Source organism: Serinus canaria, chromosome 14 (assembly GCF_022539315.1).
Source record: "Serinus canaria isolate serCan28SL12 chromosome 14, serCan2020, whole genome shotgun sequence".
NCBI classification, from domain to species: domain Eukaryota; kingdom Metazoa; phylum Chordata; class Aves; order Passeriformes; family Fringillidae; genus Serinus; species Serinus canaria.
Window position 1 is genome coordinate 1119683 of NC_066328.1, and position 16077 is coordinate 1135759.

A 16077-nucleotide genomic window follows, 5' to 3' on the forward strand; every position below is an offset into this window, starting at 1 on the left:
GGTGCTGTGCCATGTATCCCTGCTCTCAGAACCTGCTGCACCTGGCAGGCTCCTGCCCCTCCAATGCACCCGTGGGCAGCTGTACCCTCATTTTCAAGCATCTTGCAGTTGTATAAAGGTCACCACCTCTTCCTAGCCTATATGTGGGACAGTGGGACCAACCCACGAAACCTCGCATCAGAAAGCTGGGTGCAGAGAAACACACTCAGTGACCAAAGACCCGAATCATCCCAGAGCAACCTGCTCCCTCCTTTCTCCGAGGAGCAGAGAACCTTGAAGCTCTCCCAGCCTTCCCACCCCGCTCAGGCTGTGCAGTGTTTTCCTGCCCGGCTCTTCCCAGGCAGACAGCTGCGGCCCCGCAGCCCCCGCTGCTCCGCCCTAATGGGCTCCGGCTGTCCCGACCCCACCTGAAACCACACACAGCCTTTGTTTCGGCCCTGGGAGAGGGAACTGACACTTCCAGAACCCCCTGAAGAAAAAGAGGAAAAAAAGGGCTGTGTGACTCTTCCCTGACCAGGCTTTCACCTTAGCTCCAGGGTTTTCCAGGCTGCAGACACGATCTCATTTCCCCCTGCCCCCTCCCAGCCCCAGCAATTACTACTTAAGCTGTTAAAACAAGCGTGGCCAGTCTGGTACGAAGTGGAAAATCTGATCCTAGGGAAGTGAGAAGGCAGGGGAAAAGAGAGGTCAAGGGGAGGTGGGCTGGGAGAAGGGGATCAGACAAGAAGTCTCCCTCCACCCCAGAATGAAATCCCCTTTTCTCTGGGGCTTCTGGTACCTCCAAAGTCCACTCTGGTGTGACACTGGTGCTCCGAGCTCCCTGCAGCATCCTCTCCCTTTGTTCCAGGATGGCTTCCAGCTTGCTCCAGTCTGGGCAGCCACAGCACTCGCTGCTCCCCCAGGATCACCCAGACCCAAAGAAGGGATTTAGGGTCTGACTGTATTTGTCCTGCCCCGTGGAGCAGGGACTGGGCACAACTCCTGGCAAACTGCTGGAGAGTGTGGCTTCCTCCAGCCACCAACGGGCCCAGCCCTGTTGGAGATGAGTTTGTGTTTCCTTAGGGCTCCACTACCCCAAATCAGTGGTTCTGTGAGAATCAAGAACAGATTTATCTTCTGCATCTACAGAACTGGAATCATGGCTCCCCAGCAAATGTAATTCAAGTTATTTTGTGGATGACCTGGAAATGGGAATATACACCTGTAACACAAACAGTCCCAAATCCCTAGGCATGGGCAAAACCACGACCTTTTTCCCTTCAACCTCTTCCCAGCCCACACAAAAACAGATACAACTTCTCCTCATTTCAACTGGTAGTTCAAAACAAACAAAAAGACTTTAATTTATACAAAACAAAACCATGTAGAATCAGGTAAACAACACTGACTGTACAAAGGAATAAAAAAATAAAAGGATAGTCCAAAAAAAACCCAACTGAGGAATGGTACAAGTGTTGGAGAGCAGCTACAGACTAGTGTTGACATCAGATGCAAGAATCTTTTCCTTTTAAATTAAAAAATAAAAAAAGTTTGTTGCTGGGCAATCACTCCAGGGAAATCTTCCATCCTCACTCCAGACAGGATCTGCGAGACAGGGTGACAAAACCTAAACCAACCACAGGGAAACAGCATGGGGAGGTGGCGCACGTGGCACAGCCAAACCTAAGCAGAGGTACAGCGAGTTTTGAGACATGCAGCAGCTTGGTGATTCCAGGAAGGATCCCTTTATCCCTCTTCGTCCCACACACCGGCACTGGCCGGGGGTGATTCCTGGGAGGAGCTGCCCTTGGGGGGCGGTCACCTGTTGGCCGTATATCCCTGGGCTGCTGAGCCAGCGATTGTCTTCTGCTGCGTGTTAAGTGATGGGAAACAGGTGCCAGCCATCCAGACAGGTTCTCCAAATCCCCTGGCCTTCGTGCCACCGGGACAGCCCGGCTGCGGCTTTGCTCTCAAGCCAAAGCACCCCTTCAAAGGATTCCTCTCCCCCTCCACCTGCCTGGGGTTTAATTCTGTCCTCGCTCACTTGAGCTGGGTGATAAAGCATGAGAGAGCTGAGCCAAGAGACCTGCCCGTGCTGTGCTCTGCAGGGAGGGGAGGGGGAAGCCTCCGGCACCCCCAGGTTGGCTTGGGAGCGAGGGAAGCGGTGTCCCCACAGGGGGACGTGTCCCTCCTGTCCCTGCTGCCTGGACACAGCGGGTCTGTCGGCCGCGCCAGAACTGCAGCGGCTTCATTCTGCCCACACAGTGCCGCAGGCTGCCTGGAAAGGGGGAGCACAGTGAGCTGATCCCAGGAGGAGATGGCAGCACTGTATACTTCACTTGCTACCACGCTACTCACAGTCTACACACCTATGTAGACTGTGGCCACCTATGAGAACCTGCCACCATGGCCCAGCCACCTGGCCACCTATGAGAACCTGCCACCATGGCCCAGCCCCACTGCCAGGCTCCCTTAGCTTTTGGGATAAGGGCTGGGTGCTATTTCTCAGTTTGCAGGTGAATTTCCAGCACAGATCAGCTGTGGAACAAAGCCAGAGAGGCAGGTGCACTTGCTTGACAGAAGATCCATTTCAAGCTATTGCCCCTCTAAGATCCAGGAGCCATGCCATGGAGCAAAGCAGTTTGCTCTCCCAGTCTCCTGGGATTGCTCCGAAAGCCAGGTGATTTTGCCACCGAGGGACCTGGAGATCGCCATTTCCTCACCCCGACCTTCCACCTTCCCAGTCCCTGCTCCTTCATGCTCCAGTGGGAAAAGCCACTTCTGTCCTTTCCCCCTTTCATCCAGGAGGAGCTACAGCAGTGCAAGCTCAGGCAGCACCTTTGGGAAAGCCAAGCTGGAAGCAGCCAGGATCCAGGAGCTGTCATGGATAGAGGGCACTAGAAGCGATGGATGAGACTTTGCAACAATAAGGGACAAAATTCAGCATTTTTCCTCTGCTTCAGGCACAATGCTTCCACCCCCTCTTCCCAAATCCCCGATGAGAAAGCACAAAGTGACCAAGGCCTCAGTCTGACCCCAGAGCTGCCTCTTCCTCCTGCCTGCCAAAACACTCCAACCCCCCAGGACCCTGGCCTCGCTGCTCTGCCTCTCCATGCACTGCGATCCCACCCTGCCTTCAGCACTCACAGGTTCTAGTGAATGAAAGGAATAGAGCAGCTTGGGGCATGTTAAACACCAATTGTCCTTTCCTTCTGCACATGTAGTATTTAAAAGCACCAGCACGAGCCCAGAGGTGAGGGAAAGTCTCTTAAAGCATTTATGTGTTTTCATTGGAAAATCCTCCACTTGTCCCCTTTGCTGACACTGGGAAAGTCAATCCAGTGCTTGTATTTACATGGCTGCATAAAATTTTCCCTGACTGCTTCTTAAAAAACCCTTAAAAAACAAGTGATATTTATATATATGTATAATATTTACATAAATAAGTGAAGGCGTCGAATGGAGCGCTGCCTTCCCCTTTCTAATTGGCCAGCTCTTGCCTTGTTTTCTGGTTTTTTTGGCAACAGCAGGTTAACATCCTGGTGAAAACTGTCATTAGTCCCCTGTCCCCGCTTATTTGTCTACATCCAATGATCACTATTGCACCAGCAATCTGTTCAGGAGGCCAAGAGTTAAAAGTTGCAGCACAGACTCTCCTTGCCTACTCCCTTAAGCCTCTCAATCTTCCATTAAATCCATTGCTCCATTGAGACTGGATGAGCTTTTTTTCCCCTTTCCCCCTCCCTAACCCGGCAGCTGCTGAATTTTCCACCCCAGGCCAAGAGGCAAAGCCCAAAGCATTCTTGGAGGGTCACTTGGCAGATCCTCTCCCCGCCAGCGCTGCGGGATCCAGCCGGCACCATGCTTCTTCCTATGCCAAGCCAAAACGTGAGCACATTCCTAACGCTCGTGCGTGCCATTGGAAAAGCAACCATGGCCCATCTGAAAGGATCCAGTGGAGAAGGGTTCAGTGTGCAAACAGCTGTACATCGGCGGGTGGGCGTGGATCCGACACAAGCTCAGAGTGCCTGTCCTGCTAAGAGATCTTGCAGTTGTTGCGTGAGCAGTTCTGTGGGGGGCTCTGGGGCGGCCGGATGGATTTGGATCTCTTCAAGCTGTTCCCTTTGCTGCTGCTCCCGCCCCCGCTGCTGGCCAGGGAATAGGAGCGGCCATGCATCATCACGGCGTTCATGCCGTTGGCCATGGAGAAGGATTTCAGGTGGCTCTTGATGGTGACGGGCAAGGGCAGCTTGTCGATGAGGTGCACCGGGGTGCAGGACACGATGGCTCGGCAGCACAGGTCCTGTAAGCTGAACACTGCGGGGAGAAAGGACCACACAGTCAAGGGCCAGGAGATCTGCTGGGCTGCCCTTCCCCCACAACTATTCCTTACACTGCACAGCTCCAGCTCCTCAGGGAGATGTGTCAATAATGACTGCACAGGAGCTGGGAGGAGGATATTTAGGACAAAAGCTTGGGAAATCAAGGTGAGCTTTGCTGTTGGAGGTTTGTGCTTTGCCAGACACCAGCTTTGGTGTGAACACAGGGTTAGGCACTGCCAGCCCTGCTCTGCTCAGCACCCAGGGCTGGAGAGCCTGGCTCACATTCCTGACAGACACTTGGTTTCTCAACCCATCCTCTGTCAACCAGGACATGCCTGTGAATGAGGCAACAGTGTCAGCAAGTCCTGAAACAGGACAGTGTCAGCTGGGATCTGCTCAGGGGGCAGCTCTCTGCAGAACCCCCAGGACACAGAGACCCCAACAAGCCAGAACACTCAGAACACCACTGTGCCCGTCCCGGTTTCCCAGCATCCTCCCAGCTAAGCCTGCTGGGGAGGACCATGCCTTGCCGGGGAATTCCCAGCCAGGGGCCACACGAGGGCACTCGTTATCCTCCTGCCTGCCAAAGCAGCCATTCCCGAGCAGGCAGATCCCCACTCCCTGCTAGGGAGCCCCCGTTCATGCAATCACAGAATTATTTCGGTTAGAAAGGCCTTCTAAGACCATCGAGTCCAACCATTCCCCCAGCACTGCCAATGCCTCCATTAAACCGTGTCCCCAAGTGCCACATCTGCATATTTTTTGAACACTTCCAGGCATGGTGACTCCACTGCTGTCCTGGGCAGCCTGTTTAAATGCCTGACCACCCTTTTTGTGAAGAGATTTCCCTTAATGTCTAATCTAAAACTCCTCTGGCACATTTTGAGGCCGTTCCCTTTTGCCCTTTCCATTCCCAAGCAGGCAGTATGCAGTCACAAATCCTCTGGAAAAGATGCATGAAAGGTCTGGGCATTTAACCCAGTCCCTGCCCACCATCCCTGTGACCTGCAGACCATGGCACAGCAGTCAGGTTGGGGACAGGAGCCCAGGCAGAAAATTTGGTGACTGGGGCTGGCAAACAGGATTTTCTCACCCTGCTGAGCAGGGGCTGAAGGTCCATATGAGAGCAGGTCACCCCAGGAACACAGATCTGCTGCTGCTCAGACTGCAGTGGGACACACTGCTACCTCCAGCCAGGAATAACGTGGGAAGTGAGATTATTCTGCTTCAAACTCAACAGGCTGAGATGTAACATGGAATCTGCAGACGTAACATGGAATCTGCTTGTGGTTTCCCTCCCTGTGGCACACATGCCTGGATATATGGAATAACCCAGCCCACTGCTGCATGCTAACAGCAGAGATGAGATTTAGTCCCTTTCAGCTTCTTGGGCACACTGCTTCCCTCCAAAACAAAGAAGACAGGCTCGGGCAAGGGCAAGGAGTGAGGTGCTTACACTTGGAATTATCCCACACAGCTGTTTGATTGAAGTAGTTTCAGTGTGGGAGCTTATTTGCCCTCAGCCTCATCCACAGTAAGTGGAAAGGCAGAGGATGCCCCAGAGCACTTCAGGTCACAGACATGATGAACTGCCCTCTGGAGCTGCCCATCCCTACACCAGCACAGGCAGCTCCTGCTCAGCTTCAGCTTGTCTGGCCCGAGGCATTTCTCCACGTCTGGTGGGTGCAGCTCCCACAGTTCCACACCTCCCACCTGGGCAGCCGCAGCCCCAGGGCTCCACGTGAGCCCAAACTCCCCCGCCCACCCCCGGAGCACCCTCCTGCCCACTGACCTCGGTTGGGTCTCCAGATCTTCTCCATGCCGTGCCGCATGAGGACGATGCGGGACAGCTCCGTGAAGGACTCGATGACGTTGAAGTTGCACAGGGGGCTCACCTCGAAGAAGGTCATGCAGTTCTTCTCGGCGTAGGCGCGCGCCTGCTCCGTCGGCACCTGCCGCTTGAAGGCCAGGTGCAGCCTGTTTCCCACCAGGATCCGAGGGACACCTGGGGCGTGCTGGAGCAAGGAAAGAAGTGAAGAAATCATGGCTTCACACAGCGTCCTGCTTAGCTGCAACAGCAGCGAAGGGAAAACAAATAGAAGCTGCGCTGTGTCCGAGGGACTGCCCAGCAGCACCTCTCTGTGGGGGGACAGATTGTCACCTCCCAGTCCATTCATTTCTGAGGGAACTTTCCTGTCTTTTCTTGACCACTCCTGAGCCATTTCCTACTACTCCAGATTTACACAGAGGTGGAGGGCAGACAGTTATTGCTTTGCTTCAATTAGGACTGCACCGCCGTCATGTCCCCTCCACAGCAGAGCTGTTCCTGCCCCCATGTCAGGTGACACCTTGGGTGATACTTCCCCATGTCTCTGCTATAGATCATTGCATGTGTTCCTCCATTCACTTACCTCATCTATTTCCTTTATCCATCGGTCTATCCCATCAAAGGACCAGCGATTAGTGATGTCGTATACCAAGAGAATTCCCTGGTGGAAGACAATCAGAAGCAATCAGGAAGTTCCACAGCAGGCAACATAAAAGGGGCAGGACACCCCTGACAAGAGCCCCACGTGCACAAACTAAGAAGCAAAGAGACAGAACATTGCTCCAGCTGCACCATTTGTGCGCTGATAAATGGTAAAAACTGAGACAACAGGACTGTGCTAATGCAGTCCCAGGTCATTAGGGAATGTTTTACTCCTCTTTTGGCTCTGGTATCTGCCAAATAATTTCCAAAGCTGTAGTCTCTGCACAGGAGGAGGAACTGCCTTGGTGGCTGCATCTGGAGGAGCAAAACATAATCTTCTTCTGTCACAACTCTGATACAAACTTGCTGAGGCAGAAACACACCTTTTTTCCATCCCCTTACACAGAACAGCTGCAGTCAGTGGTGAGGTGGCAGTAGGACAGGAAGGAATTTTCAAGCATACCCCCTTCTCCAGAACCTGTGTCACTGTGAGCCCTTTGCTGACAAGGAAGAAGATGAATAATGCTGATAAGCACCACAGTATTTCCACAGACTGAGCTCTCAGGACTAGGATCCATTCAGACTTCTCTGAAGGTGTTTCTCAGTGTCACTGCCACACTGGCAGAGCACAGGCCAGAGGTACCTACAGCATCCTCACGTTGACATCCACTGTCCCTGAACACCACCCACATCCATGACTTGCTTCCCAGTCACCTCCTGAGGTGCAGCACGTGGTGCTGGCAGCAGCACAGGCATGACTCAAGGCAGGAAAGACAAGGGGCAGCTCTGAGGAGTCTCCATCTCACCCCAAGCTGGGCTGGCAGGACCCAGGAACACGGCCAGACTGTTGGCCATCACTGAGGTCCACGGCATCTCCCAGCAAATAAGCTTTTCTTGAATCTGAGTATTTCTGAGGACAGACACAAGGAAAGTAGGCTGTGCCTGGCCCTGCAGGCACACGAGTCAGGAGCTGCCACTTGGTACCAGTTGGGCACAGACAGCATTTATGGAGTTGTCCTCAGCAGAGCCTTTCTGCAACCCTCCCATTATTTTTCTGACTTCTTGTCACTCTTCTTTGCAATAAAGGACATTCCAAGTGACAACAGGCACTCCAAGCTGACTTGGCAGAATCACAGTGCAAGATGCCTGGAATAGGAACTAGGGAAGAGGAGATGATGCTGTGCTGAGAGAGGAGGAACCCAGCTGGGAAGGCAATGCTGGATGAAAGGTAACCCAGCAGCAGCAAGACTAAGGGCAAACCAAACCAGACCACTGAGCACCAGGTTCTGCAGAATCAGCCTTCCCTGACTCAGGGGTATCCTCCAGGAACAGCCATCCCCTATAGCAAAGCCCTAGCATAGCCAGAGATCTTAAATTGGCAAAGGAAAGTCTCAGCTTTCAGCCCAGTCCTCTCTATGAGAGGCCTGGATGGAGCACAGGGAAGGAGAGAGCTGAGACACTCCGAGCATCAGCCCTGGTATGAGTCATGGACCATGGAGCACCCTCATGTACCTGTGGAGCTGCTCCTTTGCCCACTGAAATGAAAGGTGTGCTACACAGATGGGAAACACAAACCTCAGCTTTACAGTCCTTGCTGCTGCCAGCCCCTGTGGAGAACTGAGAGGAGCCTGTGCAGAAGCTCTGTGTATGATATACCTCACATTTACAAAAAAAAAAAAACCATTAACATGAAATGTGAAGCACACAGGAATGATAAACTGGCACCTGGGCCACAAAGGCACCTGAATCCTCACAATAAAGTCACATCTGGAGCTGGCACTAGCACTCTTCCCCCCCTCATGGAACAACAGCCATTCCCGGAATGCACTGGGTGTGTCTCGACCTTGTCTGCCTTTCTTTCAGCTCTTCTGAAATAAGCAGCTCTCAAAGACTGACCAATTTTATAACAATTCAGATTCTTCCTTGTAGAACAATTCTGATTCTTGAGCTGTACCTCCAGCCTCCCTGCCCACTGCTTCCAACCAGGCAGTCCCTCTCCAGGTGAAGTTTGTTTTTTCTGTTCTCACTGGCCCTCCAGCATCTCCACATCTGCACTTGTACAGAAAGGCTCAAATGCACAAAAATAGAAGGGCAGAGAGCACAAAAGGCAAGCCAGATGGGTTGGCTTCATGTTTGACAGTCCAACACAAAGAGCAAGCCCTTCAAAGTCTGGGTCTGAGGCTGTTCTGTAGGATCTGAAGGTGAGTTTACATAATGGCAGAAGCATCTGTGGGGTGGGGGAAGCATCTTCAGTTTCCTTCAAGGAAAGTCTGGAGCTCCTACCCAGAATCTGTAATTTTTTGTAGTCTCATTTCTAGGACAGTCCAAAAACTTAATAATCAAAAGAAATGGAGGTTGTTTTTATTTTGGAGGAAAAAAGGATCAGTTTCTCCTAGATTCAGAGAAGAAAAATAGGAAGGAAGTAATGATTTTCTGTAAAAAAATGCCACAAAACCAAAGATACTGCTTCTCAAGGACCCAATCTGGAAATACCTACTAGTAGGATACATCACATTTTAATTGCATATTAGGAAAAAAAAAGGCTCTGAGCTTTCTTTTAATTTTTCCTCTATTTGTTTTGATTTCCAGCTTCCAAGACTGTGTGTGAGAATTACTGAGAGTCAGGAAATAACGAAGCAAAGGGTTTGATGAGCCCCTTCCAACACAAATGGCCAGCAAGATAAATAAAGTCTACTTGCTTCATTTCTGGATTGACAAGTTCCTTCAGCCAAGAAAAACAGACCCAAGACCTAGTTTGTGACTATTATTTCTGCCAGGAATATGCCTGAGGAGGAGAGAGTTTTTAAGCTTGCTGGCAGCTTTTGCCTGGATCTTCTTTGAATAGGAATAAGGATAAAACTTCAGCGAAAACACACCCCTACTTTCTCAGCAGGGTAGAAGGTCAAGATCACAATTACTAAATGTAAAACATGACCCTTTGTCTGCCAGCTGAGCCTCCAAGCCACACCACAGCTCCAGCACCCACATTTAGAGCGCAGACTGTCCAGGAAAGCTTCTCAAAGGTCAGAAGACACCGAGGCCAAGTTGCGCTTGCCTTGCTCCATCCCTGTCCTGCCCAGATGGGTATGGAGCCCAGCTGTGCTGCAGCTCAGCAGGGGCAGGAAGAAGGCTGCTCAACCCCTGGCCAGCTCCTGGTGTTTCAGATAACCTCACACTGCTTCCAAGTAGCACTGGCATGCTGCAGACACCAGGTTTCCAGAGTATGCATCCCAAATCCACTGTCGCTGCCATTTCTGCCCCAGAGAGAACAGCACTCAGCCATGCACAGGGAGGGGACTGGCTCCATCTCTGCAGACAGTTCCAAGTAAGATCTGTCAGGCTTTTTTAAAGTCTCCTTTGGAATAACATGCACAGAATTTTAATTTCCTCAACTCAACAAATGAACAGTTTCCCATTTGCAGCCTAATTTGTTCTCTAAGTGCTTAGATGGTTGTCAACACCCTATTATCTCCACAGCTTTCAATTTTTAGTTTCACAAAGCCCTTTTGTACCATTATGTACCCCAGGTTCCCACAGTATGGAGTGAAAAGCTCCATGCTCAGCTTCTCAGACCAAGGAGACCTGGACCCCTCACAACCCTCCAAAAGCATTCCTTCTATTTCTCCTCAGTCTGCCTACAGCTTCTGCACAGGCAGAAGCTGACTGGACTCATCCCCAGATCCATCTGGGGTCTTTTCACAGTTGGATTTTCAGAGTTCATTCCCACTCTGGTTTTGTTCCATACTACTGGGATTGGCACAACCCTCAGCAGCCAGTGACAGAAATTTCCACATGAGTGCCTCCCATAGTGAACAAGGAACACAAACAGACCACCAGTTATTGTATCCTGCAGCACATGTGGACACTTACTCTGCCAAAACCCAAATTTGCTTCCAGCAGGAGCTTACACAAAGATCTGTCCATGTAACTGAGGTGGTGGTTGGGAAATATCATCTCTGCCTGCTTGCAGCAGGTTTGGGCCAGTTTTATAAGCAAAAAGCTTTTAAAGGTAAGAGAAAATCAGCTTGCACACTCTCAATGCAAATCAGGCTTGTCCAAAAAGGCTTCCCAGATGGCTTTAGGAGCTTCCAGCATACAAGAAGCTGCTAGGAACACTTGCACAACTGCCAAGGACCTCAGCCCAATGCAGGCAGGTGACAGGGTGGCCAGGAAAGTGTCACTTGCTGATATTCTCCACTGATGGAAAAAAGCTGCTGCTGAAAAAGGCTGAAGAGCCCAGAGGGAATTTTCTGTCCCACAGGATGAAATAAACCTTTTAAACAGAAGGTCCAGTGCTGACAGGAACCAAAACACTCTGTCTCCTGCCTGCTCTTTCACATCTCCATTTGATCGTGGCTTCCCAGCTGGCACCTCAGACATTGGCTCATGGGCAGTGACATCCTGCTGCCAAACCTCTTCCTAACATTGGGGGGTATTTATCACTGAGCTTTTGATAACTATTTTGCAGGCAGGGCAGGCTCCTCCAGCAGCTGGGCAATCCTGTCTGAGTAACCCAAGGCAGGTGAGCTATTTGTAGTAACCAAAAAAGCCATAAGGGAGGGCTCAATCTGCACCTGAGTCTGCTGAGCTACCAAAAATCCACCACCTTCCTGCATACTAAGAAGCCCTGAACAGGATAAACAGCAGCTCCTCAAACCATCTGCCTAAGCAGAACTCAACAATATTCATCATTTCTTTAGGGCTGCAGCTTTACTGCAAGATGGGAGCATTTTATCACACTGTCTGGGAAGAGTTTGGCAAGCCACATTTTCAGAAACAGTTTAAATCACTGGCATATGAGGACATCAGGAACTATCCTAACACTGCTTCTTCCTGGCTAGATCAGGAAGCACCACCACAGCTCTTTCTCCCCTCTGTGATGACTCTTGGAACAGTTTACATTAGCTCACAGCAGCCAGAACAGTCACAGCTGCTCAAACAGCCGAGATCAGCGAGCCAGCTCTGCTGGAATGACTGAGACCTAGAAGCCAAGCAGAAAAGAACAGGAGTCCAAGAGCAAAAAAGATTTCTGCAGCACCTTTAAGCACACTAAAGGTGTGCTTAAATATACTTTTCACTGTACCCCATGCTGTGACAATTACAATAAAATCCTTCTGCAGCACAGCAAGCTCCAAACTGCCCAAGTTGGCTCTGCAGGGCACACTCTCTGGTTTCCATCTCTCCCTCCGCTCTGGCCCCGCAGTCACCATGACTGCCTGCACACTCCCCCTGCCCCATCTGTGCCTGGAGGCCAGTGCTCTGCTATTCCAGACACAAATGCTCCTCTTTTGCCCCAAAAGGAGACCCTGAAGTGATGTGCTCAGGACTTGCTGGCCCATCAGAACCCAACAGAGAAGGGGATGAAGTGGAAACTCAACACCTAGGGAAGTCAGAGAAAGGGAGAGGGGTCCCAGGCACACCAGCACCACAAGCCTCCACCTGGAGCCCAAGAGCTCCCTGTGTCCCTGACGAGATCAGATCTGCTAATGCAGGGCAGGGAGGAAGCAAGAGACCTGTGATGCTCACAGAAAACCCTGAGGCAACCATGCTCAAAGAAGAGGCTGGTTCTTGCTCAGAGCCAGCTCATCAGGGGCAGCAAGGATGGTTTACTGCAGATAATTTCAAGAGGAAGAAGCTCCTGCTGAACGCGAAAGTCACATGGCTCGGGGACCCAGGCCAGGGGTGTGGAGGTGAAACTGGGGAAGGCATCAAGGTACTCGAGTCCTTTCCCTGGGGAGAGTCCAGCCAGAAGTTCAGCCTGAGCACTGCACCAGGCTGTGCCATGAAGGAAAAAAGGACTCCCAAGAAGGTCTGCTTGCTGTCTGGAGACTGTTTTTCCATGTTGCAACCTCTCCAGGGTCTACTTCAGAAAATTCAGTTTTATCACTACACTTGAGAAACAATAAAGAGTGTGTGGGAAAGTCAGGCATGCTTCCCTGGCTTGGAGGTACTTTTCATACCAAGTATTCTCCTAAGCACTGGCTATTCAGACCTAGGTAAGGGCTGCCAGGTTGCTGAGCCAGCCTCCTGCTCTCACAGCCAACCTGTACAAGTCCTCTCTGGAACCTCATTCTTCAAGCTCCCCTTGAGCTCTTTATTCCTCTACTCAGTGAGAACCTTCCACTAATTCTCAGCATGAAGGTGCTCAAGGCCAGTTTACACCAATCTGCTCTTGTACAAATATCACACTGAACTTCAAACAGAGCTTTTCCCAGGCTAGCACCTCTTTTCTCTGCTGGATTTGTTCTTCCTGAGCTGTTGGCTTTTAGTTTCAATAGCCTTTTCTCTTGTCTCCAAGAGAAAAGGCTATTGTGGGGGGGTTTGTGTCAGCCTTCCTACAGCAGAAGTCTTCAAGTCTGATAACTCCAAGACAGTAGAAAGGAAAGCAAACAGCTGCAGCTAAGGAGCCACTACAGCACACAGCCCTGAATGTATCCTAGAGACCACACCTGGAGCACTGCACCCAGCTCTGGGGCCTCCAACATGAGAGGGATGTGGGCATCTTGTAATAGTCCAGAGGAGGCCATGAAGATGATCCAAGGGCTGGAGCCCTTCTGCTCTGGAGCCAGGCTGGCAGAGCTGGGGTGCTCACCTGGAGAGGAGAAGGCTCCAGGGGCACCTCAGAGCCCCTGCCAGGGCCTAAAGGGGCTCCAGGAGAGCTGGAGAGGGACTTTGGATAAGGGCATAAAATGACAACACAGGGAATGGCTTCCCATTGGCAGAGGGAAGGGCTGGATGGGATATTGGGAAGGAATTGTTCCCTGGCAGGGTAGGCAGGCCCTGGCACAGGGTGCCCAGAGCAGCTGTGGCTGCCCCTGGATCCCTGGCAGTGTCCAAGGCCAGGCTGGGCAGGGCTTGGAGCAACCTGGGACAGTGAAAGGTGTCCCTGGACATGGCAGGGGGTGGAATGGGATGGGTTTTAAGGTCCTTTCCAACCCAAACCATTCCATAATTCTAAATCAGAGAACTCAGAAGCATTTCTGTGTTTCTTTGCCAAGACCACATAGGTTATGCTGTATTTATGCTAAGGCCATGCCAGAAGTCAGCTTCTGCATACTGAAAATAACTGAAGGTGTTGGAAGTCCATCCTTGCAGTCACACAGGCATTTGTAATTCAAAACAAACAGTCCTCTTGCTTTGGTTAACCATTCAGAGTATAAATTTAGCTACTTTCTTCTTCCACTGAAAATTGTGGTGAGTTATTTAAGAGTATAAGGTATTTAAGCTATCGGTATTCCTGTTAAGAGAGGAATAACACTGGAACATCAAATGGGAGCCAACCACTTGTTGCTGAAAACAATCTGAGTTTTACTCCAAGCCACCTGGAGAAGACTGTACAAGGACTCCAGTCATTTTCAAGAGGCACTTTCTCTGTGCACATCTCCTGGGCACTTTAAGAGGGCCTTGAGAGACTTCCCTTGGGAATTATCTCTCCTCATCCTCACAGCCTTGCTCCTTAGGGCTGGTTTGCTGCTTTAAGCATTGACTTTTTGGGCAGACCAGGATCTGGCATCACAACAGCACTTTGGAAAAGATATTTGTTGCACAAGCAGAGGGCAGTCTTGAGGCAAAGGTGTGACCTACACCTTGCTGTGCAAGTGAGCACCATTCCCCAGTATTCAGCAGTGAATTGCTGTCTACAGCTTCCTGAAAGGACCTGGGAGTAAGGTGGGGATTGGTCTCTTCTCCCAGGTAACAAGTGACAGGGTGAGAAGAAGCAACCTCAAGTTGTGTTAGGGGAGGTTTAGATTGCATTTTGGGGTAATTTTTTTCAATGAAAGGATGGTCAGGCATTAGCACAGGCTGTCCAGTGCACTGGTGGAGTCACCACCCCTGGAAATGTTGAAAAATCCATGTAGAATGTTGTGCTGAGAGATATGGTTTAGCTGGGGTCTTGGCAGTGCAGGGTTCCTGGTTTGACTCAATGATCTCAGAGGGCTTTTTCAGCCTTAGTGACTCCATGATTCTATAAAGCACTCCCATTAGAGGTCCCCCTGCCTGGCTGATGTGGGTCACTGTCTCTCAGACTCACTCCTTGGGAGGGGTAGGCAGTGAGAGGGATGAGGCAAACCCTGCTGATGTTCAGGTGAGAGTTCCTCCAGCAATACTGATAAATACAGCTGAAGAAGGACAAGAGCTTCACTTTGAGGAAGGAAGAGAAAATCAATCCCTTTCAAGCCTGTGGGCAGCCAGGTACATGACACCTTGTGGCACCCAAATGCAGAGTCCAGGGAGAACAGGCTGCAGAATCACATGGAGGTGCTGTGCCAGTGCCTCACAGCTCCCTGCAGGTTCCAGACACACGTGTGTCTCTCTCCCTATCCAACTGGAGTGTTCTCATCACTGCTCATTTCACTTTGCCCTGTGCCCCAGTTTGCCCAGTGGCAGCAGCAGGTGCAAGGTCTGGTGTATGGTCTCTGGCCCTGAGGGTGCAGTGTCTCTGCCAAGACACTTGCTCTGAGGAGCTCCCAGGTCACACCAAGGGGAGTAACCACTGTGCACAGTGGCTGCACACAGGGCTAAAAGCTCCCTGGTGGCATTTTTGGACACAGTAGCTGCTGCTTTCCATACCCAGTTTGATCTGAGCATCTGACACAGCAAGGTCTTAGAAAGAGCCTGACCAAAGCTGAGTTCTGTGGTCACCAGAAAACCACACTGACCAGTTCTGTTCACTTCTACCTGGAGAGGGAAGCAACATGGCCTGAAGCCCACAGGTTCCGTGAGAAGGTTGTGGATTCCTGATCCCTGGAAGTGCTCAAGGTCAGGCTGGATGGGGCTTGGAGCACACTGGTTTAGTGGAGGGTGTCCCTGCAGATGGGAGTGGGTTGGAATGAGATGAGCCTTAAGGTCCCTTCCAAAGCAAACTGTGATTATGTGATTGAGGTTCCAGATTTTTCTGAAAAGAAGTAAAGGCTGAAAGAAAATGAAAAGTAGAGGCTGAAAGAAACTCATTCACGGGACTGATCAAGTGAACAGGAGATCCTGCACTCTCCCACTGCAGAACTCCAACTCTCCTTCCCTTGCACTTTTCTGCATGCACCAGAAAATTGGCCTCTGCTTCAAAGAAGCTGCCTCAAAGCATCCAGACCACCAGAGATGTGCACTAACATGAATAAACAGGACATGGGGAGATCTCAACAGCACACTCCAGGTGAGGTGCTCCTATGTCTACAGCGAAAGTGAATTTGCAGGAAGTCAGAGAAAGAGAACAACATGGATTTAGCCAGTTAGCAAAGCAAAGGTCTACAGATACAAGGAGCAAAAAGCCAAGAGTGGTAAGAGCTTGAGTTGAAGTACAATGTTTCC

The 16077-nt window shown here is 50.9% G+C and overlaps 1 protein-coding gene across 1 annotated transcript in view; it reads right to left on the minus strand.

Moving 5' to 3' along the window:
* Positions 1–1312: 1312 nt before the first annotated feature.
* The window catches only part of RAB40C (RAB40C, member RAS oncogene family), a 37165-nt gene continuing 22400 nt past the window's right edge, over positions 1313–16077 (minus strand). Inside the window, exons 4-6 of the mRNA XM_009092189.4 lie at positions 6713–6790; positions 6094–6316; positions 1313–4296 (exon numbers count right to left, since the gene is read on the minus strand). Of these exons, the coding sequence (XP_009090437.2) occupies positions 4016–4296; positions 6094–6316; positions 6713–6790 (582 nt within the window). The 3' untranslated portion in view covers positions 1313–4015. The remainder of the gene's footprint in view (positions 4297–6093; positions 6317–6712; positions 6791–16077) is intronic.